Source organism: Lacerta agilis, chromosome 5 (genome assembly GCF_009819535.1).
Source record: "Lacerta agilis isolate rLacAgi1 chromosome 5, rLacAgi1.pri, whole genome shotgun sequence".
NCBI classification, from domain to species: Eukaryota; Metazoa; Chordata; class Lepidosauria; order Squamata; family Lacertidae; genus Lacerta; species Lacerta agilis.
Genome location: NC_046316.1, coordinates 90,609,968 through 90,623,519, shown reverse-complemented (window position 1 = coordinate 90,623,519; position 13,552 = coordinate 90,609,968). Strand labels below are relative to the sequence as shown.

Below are 13,552 nucleotides of genomic sequence, written 5' to 3'. Positions count from 1 at the left end.
GGAGGGAGAGAAGGAGGAGCAGAGGCCGAGGCCTCGCCGTGTGGACGGGCACGGAGAGGATTCGGAGCGGAGTCGGGTCGATCCGGCAAAGGACCCTTAATATATAACCCCCCCCCCGGCTAATTATTTCGTATACTCTTCTTTGGGTACTCGACACGTTGCACTGAAAAACAAAGCCAAGCAGAAGAGACTCTGCACATGCTCTGGGGCAGTGTGTGTTGGCAGGGCGTCTCTCTCTCACACACACACACGCGCGTTATTTAATTTTAAGTTTGAAATCCAAAAAATATGTTAAACACACTCTTTGGGCAGAACAGCTTTTCCCTTAGTACAGGGGTTCTCAACCCTTTTTCTCTGGGCAAGTGATGCAGGTGTATTTTTGTTTCCTAATCATGGTAGGAAATTCACACAGCTCTCCTGCCTTTCATCTGATGATGATCAACAGGGTTTGGGTCACTTCCTAAGCTGAGAAGTGGTCCTTGAGGTACTTTGGCCCTGAGCATTTTAGGCATATCATTTTGCCTACTGAATCAGCATGTCTGCTTGTTAATAAATTTTGTCTCCTTTATCTAATCTCAGGATGCCGCAATCTCAAAACGCTACAAATCAGGGTGTGTTGCATCCAGATTATAAAGAGTAGACCTACTGAAATTACTAGTCCTGAATAAATCATGGCCATTCATTTCAATGGGTCCACACTGGGTAGGGCTAATACTGGATTCAAGCCAGTATCTATAAAGATTTGCACCTATGAAAATCAAGAGCAAAAATGACCAAACATTCACAGAGCTGGATTATTATTTTTAAGTGTTCAATTACAATAATGAATCATCTAATACAGGAAACCAGCTTGAATGACTTTTTCCTTGTTTTTGTTTTGGGAGCCTATTATTTCAGTTGTCAAGAGATATTTGCCAAGAAGCAAGCTGGTGTTCTGCTGAAAGCAGTATTTATAAGAGCCCTGTGGTAAAAATTTCCCTGCAACAATTGTTTTAACACACGGAGTGGGCAGGGCTGCTTGTGTGCTGGATCCATCCCTTGGCCAAATTTCACATAGCTCATGGCATCAAGTGTGCACTCTTTTCTTGCCCTTTCCAGCCTTCCCCTTGGGAAAGCTGAGGTGGCGCAGGAGTGTTGGGTGCTGCTCAAAGGCACCCAATAGCATATGCCCCCAACCGCCCGCCGGGTGAGGAGGCAAAGAAAGCTATCATACCTTTGCCTCTCTTCAGCTCTGGATTGGAGGAACGGGTTCCCTAAATGACTTGTGGCAGTGAGTAGGCCCCACTTAACTGAGTGGACTCTACTCCTGAGTAGACATGCATATAGCTGCTCGACTTCCTTACTCCTGTGACAATTTGCTTTCTCAAACCTTGCTGTTAACCAGTTAGCATAGAAATAAAGCTTGATCCTTAACTGCAAGGGCACCTTCCATCCTGGCATGGAACAGATTATTATTTCTGCAGAGCCAACAGAAGCAACTGTCCTTACCATATACTGTACAGTGATGTTACTTACCCCTGTCCCAGCATTGCTTGCTTTAAAACTACAAATGCATTTGATTGCATTTGCGCCCCACCTTTCCTTAAGGAGTTCTGGGTTTCTCTCCTCCCCTCCCTTTTAGCCTCGCAACCACCCTGTGAAGCACATTAGGCTGCATGGTGCAGTTTGGGGCACGGAGTCCTTAAATCTGGGTCTCCCACTCAGTCAAATACTTTAGCTGCAAAGACACACTGGCTCTTCCTTTCACCTCTGCAGAAGGGATGTAGCTTTGTGTCCCCTTTACTGCTTTGCACTGCAGTTGGGATGCAGTCAGTGCTTCTGAAGAAAGAGCTTCGACTTGATGTACTAGGGATGTTGATTTGTTCATGTAGCTGACACCCAGTGCTCCCCCCCCTAGAAAAATAGGTGCCAGACCAGTGCTTACCATGAGGTTGTTAGAGTAAGTGTCACACTTTTTAACAACAAAAACTAGGTACCCGTACTGCGTACCCTTGAGTACCCCCTTAAAAAAAAACCCACTGCTGGCATCAAGTAGCAGCAGCAGCAGGGAAAACTCCATGTACTTTATTGCCTGGAAGAGATCCACCACGACCCAAATAATAGAATGCACACAAGAGTTTTACAAAGCCCAAAATAGTTTTTATTCACTTTTTCAGATTTCTGTCTCAACAAGACAATTTGCAAACATGCTAAGGCTATAAAATGTCCAACTGGACCAAAGGAGAGAAAAAAAGAGGAGGGGGGAAAAAGACATGCAACGCTGACCAAATTTAAAATCACAGCTATTACAAGACTGACCATGCCCACCTGGGCTATTGGCCCGAGACAACAGGGATGGCGTACAGTAACCATGGTAACGTACCACACAGGACTCAGCACCTGAGGTAGGTCTCTTTACAGTAAGAAAATAAAATTTCCTACACCAGTGTTAAACCCTGATCAGCAGGAGCCTGCTAAAAATTGCAGTGGTGGTGGTGGGAGGGATAATTATAGTAACAAATATGCAGAAAATAAAAAGCTTGCACGCAGACAGAGTAGGGTAAAGAATTAATTGTTACAAACACCCAAGTATCTGAAAAGCTTCCCAAGTGAAGTATTAGCGTATTTAGATCACTAGATCTATAATTCAGCAGAGGCCACTTTGAAAACTTTTGCAGACAGCACCAGGGTATCAATCTGATGGTGGTTAATTGCTGTAGTTCATTAATGATGGATGGATGTGCTCAGCAAAGCAGAAGCAGTTTGCATTTCCTTTCTATAAAATATAAACCAAACTCTGCTGATAGAGAACATGTAATTCACATTCCCTTTATTGCACCAGAGCGAGTGGCAATGAGTATTTCTTTAAAGGTACCTAATGCTAATGTGTGGTTCTTCCTCTCTTGCTACCGACAAAGCTCATTTATGAATCTCACAAGAGACACAAAGAAACCTGACCCCCACTGCAGACGTGTTATGGGAAACAGCTGCCACTACTTCCATGTGCCCTAGCAATGTGCCAAAGAGCATGACGGGTCTGATGAAACGATGCCACATCAACAGAGCCCATCTCTCCTCTGTGAAGGACAGTGACAACAGGACACAGGAGGGGTCAAGGGCAAAAGCCCACTTCCATCCAGAGATCTGGGAAACTCCAGCGCTAAGAGAAAACAGACTGCAGAAGACAAAACAGGGTCTAACGCAGCCTGGAAAAAGCCAGGTTCCCAGTACCGTAAAACTGTACAAAAATGATAGAAAAGAATATGCACTGGTATTAACACAGTGCTCATTTTAATATAAAATAAACAGCTTACATTTCCACTGTAAATATAGGCTATGTACAGAATTCTGTATAGATATAGCTACATGTATAAAGCTTCAATATAGGCCTCTTGATAAATTTATAATCATGGCTCCCTGAGCCATTGTGTAGAGTGCATTTAATAGCAAAAAACTAGTAACAAGAATATGGAATAAATACCGTAATAAAAACCATAAAGAACCCTCCTTACAGTACTTTTTAGAAAAGAACTGAATCGTGACCCCACAATGCTAAAAATTAAAAGATGAAAAGGCAATAATCTGCTTGGAGAACATGAAGACAGAGGAGTTCCTGCCACAGGCAGAAACTGTTACCCTCCCGATTAAAGTGACATTGCCCTGAATTTTAGCCCTTGACAGCAATCTTATTTTCTGCAGCAGCAAAAATGGCATAGAAGCGAGAGTTCTCATTGGACAGGAGAACCGATGGAGTATCAAATTCCATCACCTAAAACAAAAATTAAGGGGGAGACCATTAGAGATACATGGAGTATATACCATTAAACCTTTCATTTACCAAAAGGAGTAACATTGAGTAACATGACAACATTAAAGCAGGTAGCTGAAAAGGATAATCTAGTCCAGCCTTCCTCAACCTAGTGCCCTCCATATGTTTTGACTATAGCACCCATCAACCCCACTCTGAAGCTTTCAAAAACTAATTTTAAAGCACCCCAACAAAGAACCTGTTCAGATTTTCCTTAAAAGTCTCCAATGAAGGATATCAAACCACCTCTTTAAGGCAGTGTGTTTCATTGCTGAATAGCTCAGAGGTTTTAACATTTAAACCAGACCTGAGATCTTTCCTAATTATGTAAGCATTGCACAATTCTGTCCCGGGTTGAAGAGGGCTCGTTGCAACGGCTTGAGAACACCAGTTACAGGTGGGTAGCCGTGTTGGTCTGCCATAGTCGAAACAAAATAGAAAATTATTTTCAGTAGCACCTTAGAGACCAACTGTGTTTGTTCTTGGTATGAGCTTTCGTGTGCATGCACACTTCTTCAGATACACTGAAACAGAAGTCACCAGATCCTTAAATATAGTGAGGGAGTGGGGAGGGGTATTACTCAGAAGGGTGATGGGAATGGGTGATCAGCTGATAGGTGTGGAAAACCTGTTGACGACTCTTAAGGCTGCAATTAGTCTTGCAGGGAAAGGCAAGGGGTGAGATGGCTAAAGATAGCTTTGTTATGTATAATGAGATAAGAATCCAATGTCTTTGTTCAGACCAGGTTTCTCCATGGTTCTAAGTTTGGTGATTAGTTGCAATTCAGCCACTTCTCTTTCCAGTCTATTTCTGAAATTTCTTTGTATTAAGACAGCTACTTTGAGATCTTTTATAGAATGTCCTGGGAGATTGAAGTGTTCTCCTACTGGTTTCTCTGTCTTGTGATTCCTGATATTGGATTTATGTCCATTTATCCTTTGGCGTAGGGTTTGGCCTGTTTGTCCAATATAGAGAGCTGAAGGGCACTGTTGGCATTTGATTGCATACACAATGTTGGAAGATGAGCAATTAAATAGTCCTGAGATGGTATGTTTGATGTTGTTGGGACCAGTAATGGTGTTGTCCGGGTTTATGTGGCAGCAAAGTTGGCATCTGGGTTTATTGCAGGCTCTGGTACCAGTGTCCACGTTGAGTCCTGTTGTTGTATTATTGTGGGTGAGGAGCTGTTTGAGATTGGGTGGCTGTCTGTAGGCGATGTAGCCGTTAAGAGTCGTCAACAGGCTTTCCAGCTGATCACCCATTCCCACCACCCTTCTGAGTAATACCCCTCCCCACTCCCTCACTATATTTAAGGATCTGGTGACTTCTGTTTCAGTGTATCTGAAGAAGTGTGCATGCACACGAAAGCTCATACCAAGAACAAACACAGTTGGTCTCTAAGGTGCTACTGAAAATAATTTTCTATTTTGTTTTGAGAACACCAGTTCTATGTGATCTTCTGCAGGGGGGGGGGGTTCATTTCTTGCTCACCTGCCCTTGCATCAGAACCATGATCCGATCAGAGCCCAGAACCGTATGCAGGCGGTGAGCAATTGTCAGCATTGTGCAGTCTGAAAATGCCTCCCTGATAGTCTCCTGGATCAGCAAATCAGTCTCCGTGTCCATCGCAGCTGTTGCTTCATCCAGGATCAAGATCTGAATAGAAAGTGTAACATGAACGTTGTTAAAAATAGAGACATACACCTCTCTCAGTGCTCCCAAGAAGGACCAAAAATGTAACATAACAAAACAAAGCCCTAACAGAAGCTGCCAAGAAAACCAAGGTGCAAGTAGGAAAGTAAGTACAAATAGACAAATAAGCCAAGAGAATAAAGAAAGTACTTTTCCTAGGTGAGGGAGGGAGACTAAACAGAGAGAGTAGTCACAGGGAGCTGCCTCTCATGTTGGGAATCCATAGACCTTAGTTGTCTGGAGTCGTCCTGCCCTGCCCCAGGGAACAACCCACTATGAAAGGACTCAAAGGATCCACTGGGTTCACCAGGTGTTCCTGAACTGCAACTCTCATAATCTCTGAACACTGAACATGTTGGCTGATGGGGAGTTGGAAGTCCCACAGCATAAAGAAGGCACCATCTTGGTCACCCAACAGGGTCTTAATCCTAAGAGGCTGAATTCTGCTTTGCGCTGGCTCTCTCAACACAAAAAATAGTGCAAACTTGAAACATTACCTTAGTTGTGGGGGATTAGGAGGGGGAAGGATATTAGGCTGTTGGGATACATTGGACCCCTTCTATTATTTACTATGACTCTAGTATTTCACCTATGCATTTAAAGTTTCTGTTTGCTCCCTCTTCTGCTTCTTTTCCTCCAGGTCCTCCTAATAGCCCATAAAGGACTGCCTAATTGGTGGGTTGGATCTTTTCCCTAGGCGCAAGGCACAGGCTTGTTTTCCCCCAAAGAAACAAAAAATGAATTAGTTACAGGATGTTCTCTCTGTACGTGCTTCTTCACTACAAAAAATTAAGTTGATATTGTGGGACCCAGTGTACCGCAATACATTTTGTGTCCAGCTAGGAGTCTGCTGGACCCCAATAGCAGATTGATACTATCAGAACAAATGGTGGATAATGGTTAAAAAAAATGGGACTGCCAAAAACTTCAAACATATGCTGGCTTTTATTGTTTTCTTCTTCTTTTTAAATCCAACATGTGCATGCAATGTGCATCACAGTAGAAAACTGCCCTAGTAGCATAACAGGAAAGGAGCTGAAACTGTATGCACTCTTCTGCCTGTGCAGATGAGGATAGACCAAGCAAGGAGGTAGAGGATACAAGGAGGCAAAGGATACAAGGCGGCAGAGAGTAAAATGCAGAAAGCTAAACAGGTTTCACTTCTGGGATCAGAGGATGAAGCCGACGTGTACTCTGAACAAAGACAACATTCCAGGAAATTATCTACAGTAAAAGATGTGGTAGCCAGTTGACTATTGCTTTAATCCTGACATTGGAACAAGCTTTTCTTAGGGAAGAAGATAATATGCCATATACCGTACATATGGCCTTTGTCTTCTACAAACCAGCTCACCTTACAACGGCGCAGTAATGCCCTGGCAATACAAAGCAACTGCCTCTCCCCGACAGAGAAGTTCTCGCCATTTTCCATCACTTCAGATTCAAGTTTCATGGGCATCTGAGAAATCTGAACCAGAACAAGGGAACAGAGATGGGTCAATGCTGTGGTCTCGCACTGTTGCAGCACAACAGTGTTTTCCAGGGCCACCACAACTGGTTAGGAGAAAAACGAAGTGTGTCACAAGAGTCCAAGCACCTCTCATTCAAGGAGCACGGCACACAGATCCAAGATTAAAAGTAAGCATTCTCCTATGATTTTTAGAAACCTCCAGCATGGACCACACCAGATTCATGCAGCATCACCAAGGAAGAGCTCTACCTCAGTCAATAGTGACTTTATTAACAAGTCCTTTATTAATTTATAACATTTGAATCATTTTTACACAAAAGTGAGTAATGATCTCTGACCCCGTAAGCACGCAGGTCAGCAGTGATCTTGGAAACCATGTACAAATTGTATGTATATGTGTGTCTTGGAAGCTGTTATCCAGATATATTATGCTGACCCCCATTATGTGCATCACTGCACATCTGTGCAAGTCTCCTTTATCCTTCTTCCAATTTTCCAGTTGTTTATATGAACCAGGCCTCACTCTAAAAAACAGAGCCAGTAAGTGTATGTGAACAGTTAAAAAATGTGCTTAACTTCAAGCCAGATAATTTGCACATTAGCTTTCCCTGCATTTTTTTTTTCTTTTACAAAAGAAGATAGAGGACTTGTTTCAGTCAATCCTATCCACTTGCTCTATGCCTGAAGGAATGACCAAGGATACCCAGATGGGCAGGGTTAGTTAGTTAGTTAGTTAGTTAGTTTTAATACTTGCTAGAAAAACTTTTTACTCATGCCAATGGGACTACGGTGATACCGGCAACCATCTTACATGGCCAGGGTGCTGCTAAAGTAAGAACCCCCAACCCCTGTCACCAATCCCCTTACTTACACAGTCCTTCATGTGAGTCCTTTCCAAAGCATCCCAGATTTGCTCTTCACTGTACTGCGTGAAAGGATCCAAGTTATATCTAGAGGAGGGAAAGAGTGCAACAGGATATGGTCACCAATTCTCTTCTCAAAAGGCATGTAAGCACCCACCAACACTCTTTTCTACCTCTTTGGCTATGGGTGAAACTAACCTCACGGTACCACTGAACAACACAGGCTCTTGGGGAATTATGGACAGCTTGCTCCGGAGATCTGCTAAGCCAATGTCATTGATTTTCACTCCATCAATTTTAATGCAGCCTCCTGACAGTTCAACCAAGCGGAAGAGAGCCATTCCTAGAGAGGACTTCCCTGGGGTGGAAAAGCAAGGAAGAATTAAGGGTTAGCTGGTGATTTATGTAACACACAGTCAAGGTCCAAGTCCAGACAACAGACAGAAACATATACATTAAAAACTCGCTCCATGAATGGTTAAAATTAGAGGTGCCATGTCAGCCTTTTAGCAGCCAAAGTTACTTTTTAAACTTTGCTTAATATATTTAGATTCCTTTCAAGTAGTTCACAGCTTAACATGATGGCTTATAATTCAATAGACATAATGTAAAAGTGAAATGGGACAAGCAGAGGAGAATAATAAAATGCAGGTGCTATGGCCACCTCTGACTGCAATTCTGAGAGTGAAGGAGCCAAAAGGCTATAATAAAAACAACTCCAACCAGAGAAAAAGCCATATTCCTGGGAGGAACCCAGAAGACACTCAATTTATACATACAGTGGTACCTTGAGTTACATACTTAATCCGTTCCGGAGGTCCATTTGCAACAGCAAACCGCTCGTAACATGAGGCGCGCTTTCTCTAATGGCGCCTCCCGCTGCTGCTGAGCCGCCTTCCGCTCACATCCCGGTGCAAAGGTTGCAACAAGGGGCATCTACTTTTGGCATAGCAGATGCGTAACCCGCAGCATTCGTAAGGGGGGTGGTATGTAACACGAGGTACCACTGTATTTATTTAAAAAATAATAATTCTATACTGCTATATCTTAATATATATCTAAGTCATTTAAAACAATACAAACACACACAATAAAAGCATTAGAAAGACGAAAAGAAACATCAGCAAACCATTTTGGAAGGATGTGCTCTTTACTGCCTGCATAGGCCTGGCAGAATTGAAAGGTTTTCAAAAGGCGTTTAAAAGTTGGCACAGAAGGTGCCTGCGGAATCTCTCCTGGCAGAGCATGCCGCAGGACTGGGCCAACGAGACTCAACGAAGCCAAACAATCAAGTTTTATTATGTAGTGGGTGTGTCAATTGTGCAGGTGCATATAGTTGCCAATGTGAATTAATCTTAGCGGAACCTGTTCTGGCATGGAAATGAGTGAATTTACTGAAGAACGGCAGGGTGTTGTTCTTCAGAAATAACAAGTGCCAAACACATGCGCCACTAGGTGGCTCCAGTCAGCTTTCATTGGTACTGACGGCAGCATTTTCACAAAGATACATGGCACTGGATTTTAGCTTCCTGAAGTGTTGCCCAGGTATGTCCTTACCCGACCCTGTCCTTCCCACAATGCCAATCTTTTCCTTGGGTTTGATGGTGAAGGACACTTTCTTGAGGACAAGTGGCAAGTTCTCCCGATAGCGCATTTCTGCATTTTCGAAGATGACTTCTCCTTCCTGAGGCCAGTCTGGAGGGGGAGCCTTGTTCTTAATCCGAGCTGGAGCCTCCAGAGAAAGAGTCTTAGAAAGTTGCAGAGGATTAAAAAAAAAAAAAAAAGAGGTCAGGTGTCAGATGAGAACAGTGGCCCCAGGAATATGTTCTCATAAGAGACTACAGCTGGTAACTGACTCTTCAACACAAGCAAGATTCAACAGAAACTGACACATCATGCATGGGAGAGGTGGAGCAGCTCCTGACCTCGAAGCACTTTTACTGAGATCAAGGAACTCTTTCCCTCAAATCTTCAGTCATGGAAAGAAAATACCCCATGATGATGGGACAGCTCCTCTTACATCCAATTTGGGAACAAAAGTGTCAGAAGCTTCTGGAGCAAAGAGCTGTCTCAGTTACAGCTACTGTCCAATGTATTGGTTTCTCATTGAATTCTCTCTCACCCTTCCTCATTGCATGAGGCAGATGGATTATGGCTACATAAATTTTGGGGATGAATATTGGTAATGCGGGAAATAAATCTAGGACACAGAGGTGACCTTCTGTCAAACTCTTTTCTCAGCTCTCTGATGAGTATTGCTGCTGTATTACCAAAATTTTATTTTTGAGAGCAGATGAACTGATATTCAGCTCTGACAGCCCCCAAAACTGAGGGTGCCTCGTCCCAGTAGAGATTTCAGACACTTCCTGAAATGGATGGGAAAAGTCACCATCAGAAGATCTCATCCCCTTCACGAACAGAAGGAACCTCACAACTCAGAACATTTCTTCTTTCTTTATTTTGACAAGTGTTTTTTCCTGGAGTTCAGTTGCCAATAGTGTACGAGAGTTACACTGTGCCAACACAGTGCAAAGTAAATTGATTTCATTTCCTCCACATTTTTATGATTATGCCACCCACAAGGTTAAGCTCATGTCACAATGGGTCAAATTAAGCAAATTTTTAAAATATATTTTTCATTAATGCTTCTTAAAGAAATTTCCTAAAAGAAATTAAAATTAATGCAGTCTAATGATACAGAATAAATCAATCAAAGTGTTATATGCATACATGTAAAAATTAAGGCAGTATAGAGCACAGTTAAATGGCTGGAGGGACTTTTCTAGAAAGAGGTCATCTAAGACCAGTAAAAGCAATAGAAAAATATTTTGAGTACCTTGATATAGTGGTCAATCCTCTCCACTGAGGTGAAGCGGGCCTCTGTCTCTGAAGCCAGCCTGACTGTGAACTGGAACAACCCTGTGAGCTGATGACAAAACAGACAAGGCAGCCCTGTTTAGGGAAGCTTTTAATGTGTGATATTTTAATATATTTGATTTTTTTTTTGGAAGCCGCCCAGAGTGGCTGGGGAAATCCAGCCAGATGGGCAGGGTACAAATTATTATTATTATTATTATTATTATTATTATTATTATTATTATTATTATTATTAGTGTTATCTTTAATAAATAAATAAATAAATAAATGCATTTTAAAAGAGAACGCTTCTAAGGACTGGTGAGAAACATTTTAGATTACCGGTAACTTGAATATGCAAGGAACCAATATGGAATCTGAACTCTTGCCAGAACAGTAGAAGAACATGAGAATTATAAGAGGCTCTTAGATTTAACCTGAAGAAAGTGATTTGAAACCTCAAAGATGGCAATTTCATTCTAGATTCCTACTCTTTCCTCCTGTTGTCCTATTAATCTGTAGGTAATAAGAGTCTGTGTTGGCAGCCTATTGAATCTAATGGCATTTTAAAATGAAAAACAGTATTTCCTTTTAAAAATTAAAAATAACAGCTTCTGAAGACAGACTAGTGGTTATGATTTCTCATCTTAATTTGAATCTTCTTTCCCTGGAATTATTTGTGAATTTAGCTTTCCAAGTAAACATCAAACATTAACGATTTCCTTATACTGAGCTGCCTTCAGATGTCTTCTAAAAGTTGCAGTGTTATTTATCTCCTTGACATCTGACAGGACAGTACTCCACAGGGCTGGTGCCACCACCAAGAAGGCCCCACCTAGCAGTTCGAAAGCACGTCAAAGTGCAAGTAGATAAATAGGTACCGCTCCAGCAGGAAGGTAAACGGCGTTTCTGTACTCTGTTCTGGTTCACCAGAAGCGGCTTAGTCATGCTCGGCACATGACCCAGAAGCTGTATGCCCGCTCCCTCGGCCAGTAACGCGAGATGAGTGCCGCAACCCCAGAGTCGGACACGACTGGACCTAATGGTCAGGGGTCCCTTTACCTTTTTATTATGTAATATCACAGCAATCCAGCCAACGTCTGTGGGCTCAGACAGAGAGGCAAAGCAGGGAGGCCAGTTTTTAGCTTTTATTATAGGTATGGTCAAACAATATATTTTTGCTACTGCACAAGAATGGCGTTCCTACTTACACCTGGAGTTCAAAGCTTCAAATGCAATTTTGAAAACTTCAGAAGGGAAGCTATTACCTGAACAGCATAGGAGATGGCCAGCCCAGCATAGGCAGGCGAAATCTGGCCGTGCATGAGAACAATCATTAGGCCAGTGGTCGTAATGAGGGCAATGCTGACAATATCCAGTCTGACAGCGAGCCAGCGCATTGCACAGCTGAACAAGTAGAAGGGTGATTGATTGTCATCCAGCAGTTCTTGATATCTAAAAGGAAAATGACGAGAAATACTAGTAGGATTCTAGGTAGCTTACCTTTGTTTTAAATGCAGAGAAATTTCACAAAACATTGACTGCAGTCAAATGACAGCAGTCAGTATATATAGAGTCCAGTTACATGCAAATACTGGGTTTCAGAGAAGCAGAGCAATAACCTGCGCAGAAACTCCTGCCCTCTATTGTAGGCATGGATCGTAGAGAGGCCTTGAATGCTTGATGTGATGTGAGAGAGGAACGGGGACTGTGTAATGTTGTCCAGACGCTTCAGCTCCCGAATGAAGACTCTGCAGAAAGAAAATAATCAATTGGAAGGGCGAGATATCTGGGCCCTGCAAACTACTCGTGTCACCTGTCTGGGGGAACATGACTGCAGAATCCCTGAACAACGGTTGCGTTTACCTCGATACAACATGCAGCACTATAAAAAGGACGACAAGGGGCCCAACTGCCATCAGGAACCATGGAAAGACACCAGAGATCACTCCCACACAGAAGAACACCAGGATCACATTCTGTATGAACATTTCCGCTTGAAATGGCAGGCGAACATCAACTGGAAAAAAATAGACGGAGATGGCAGTCTTCACATAGGAGACTGAACACAAAAAGAGTTCTGATCTGGTAAAAGCTCTCCTTCAGAAATTCACGTCACACTTCTACCCAGGAAACAGAAACTTACCACCATATTCTTCCAACCCAGGCCATATCTATCCAGAACTCTAATTCTCCCACTTGGCTGTCACCATATCTACAACCAGGCTTGCTCAGCTGCAGAAATACAAACCTGCCACTTTAGGAAAAACCCTGACCCTCATCTTCATTTGGAGTCATGCTCTCCCCTTTCATCTACTGTATATGCATTTGGGAAAAAAACCTCACTATATATATGGAATATATGGAAAATAACTGTTTACAGCTGAAAACGCTGGCAGCATTAAGATAAATTCAATAGAGTAAATCATTTTTGATGGATGTAAAAGTGGGAAACTGATTTGAATGGTAATAGTAAAATATGCACAGATGTATATGCAAAATGAACCATGGAAAGAGAAGAAGGGAAGTTTTGTAAAATTTCTATCTGGAATTGTAAAACTGAAAATGTAATAAAAAAATTTTTTTAAACCCCACTAGTTTTCAAACTAGTAAAACTCAGTAAGGACTTTCCCTGGGCTGCTTTAGGAGGCAGAGGGTAGGATATAGATTTGACAAATACCGGTAAATAAAAGAAATTACTCTGCCCCACCAGTCATAGATGTGTTTCATATTTTACATGCATTTTTTAAACTTTCCATTACATCTGGCGGGGGGAGGGTGTTTCAACATGGTAAAAAAAAGCATGTGGTACAGTTTTATTGGAACCACACCACTTCAAATTGGCAGTTATTCTTGTATATTTATTGTCCACATGGGTATGA

The 13,552-nt window shown here is 42.3% G+C and overlaps 1 protein-coding gene and 1 long non-coding RNA gene across 2 annotated transcripts in view; one reads left to right on the top strand and one right to left on the bottom strand.

Annotated features, from left to right (window-relative positions):
• Positions 1-737: 737 nt before the first annotated feature.
• LOC117047566 lies at positions 738-2,223 on the top strand. Its single transcript, XR_004426694.1, has 2 exons — positions 738-966; positions 2,157-2,223. It is a non-coding gene; the product is annotated as an uncharacterized LOC117047566 (long non-coding RNA).
• The window catches only part of ABCC5 (ATP binding cassette subfamily C member 5), a 47,915-nt gene continuing 36,480 nt past the window's right edge, over positions 2,118-13,552 (bottom strand). Inside the window, 10 exon segments of the mRNA XM_033150842.1 lie at positions 2,118-3,748; positions 5,280-5,444; positions 6,835-6,948; positions 7,823-7,901; positions 8,013-8,172; positions 9,372-9,561; positions 10,651-10,740; positions 11,939-12,125; positions 12,293-12,421; positions 12,537-12,690. Coding sequence (XP_033006733.1) covers positions 3,647-3,748; positions 5,280-5,444; positions 6,835-6,948; positions 7,823-7,901; positions 8,013-8,172; positions 9,372-9,561; positions 10,651-10,740; positions 11,939-12,125; positions 12,293-12,421; positions 12,537-12,690 — 1,370 coding nt within the window. The 3' untranslated portion in view covers positions 2,118-3,646.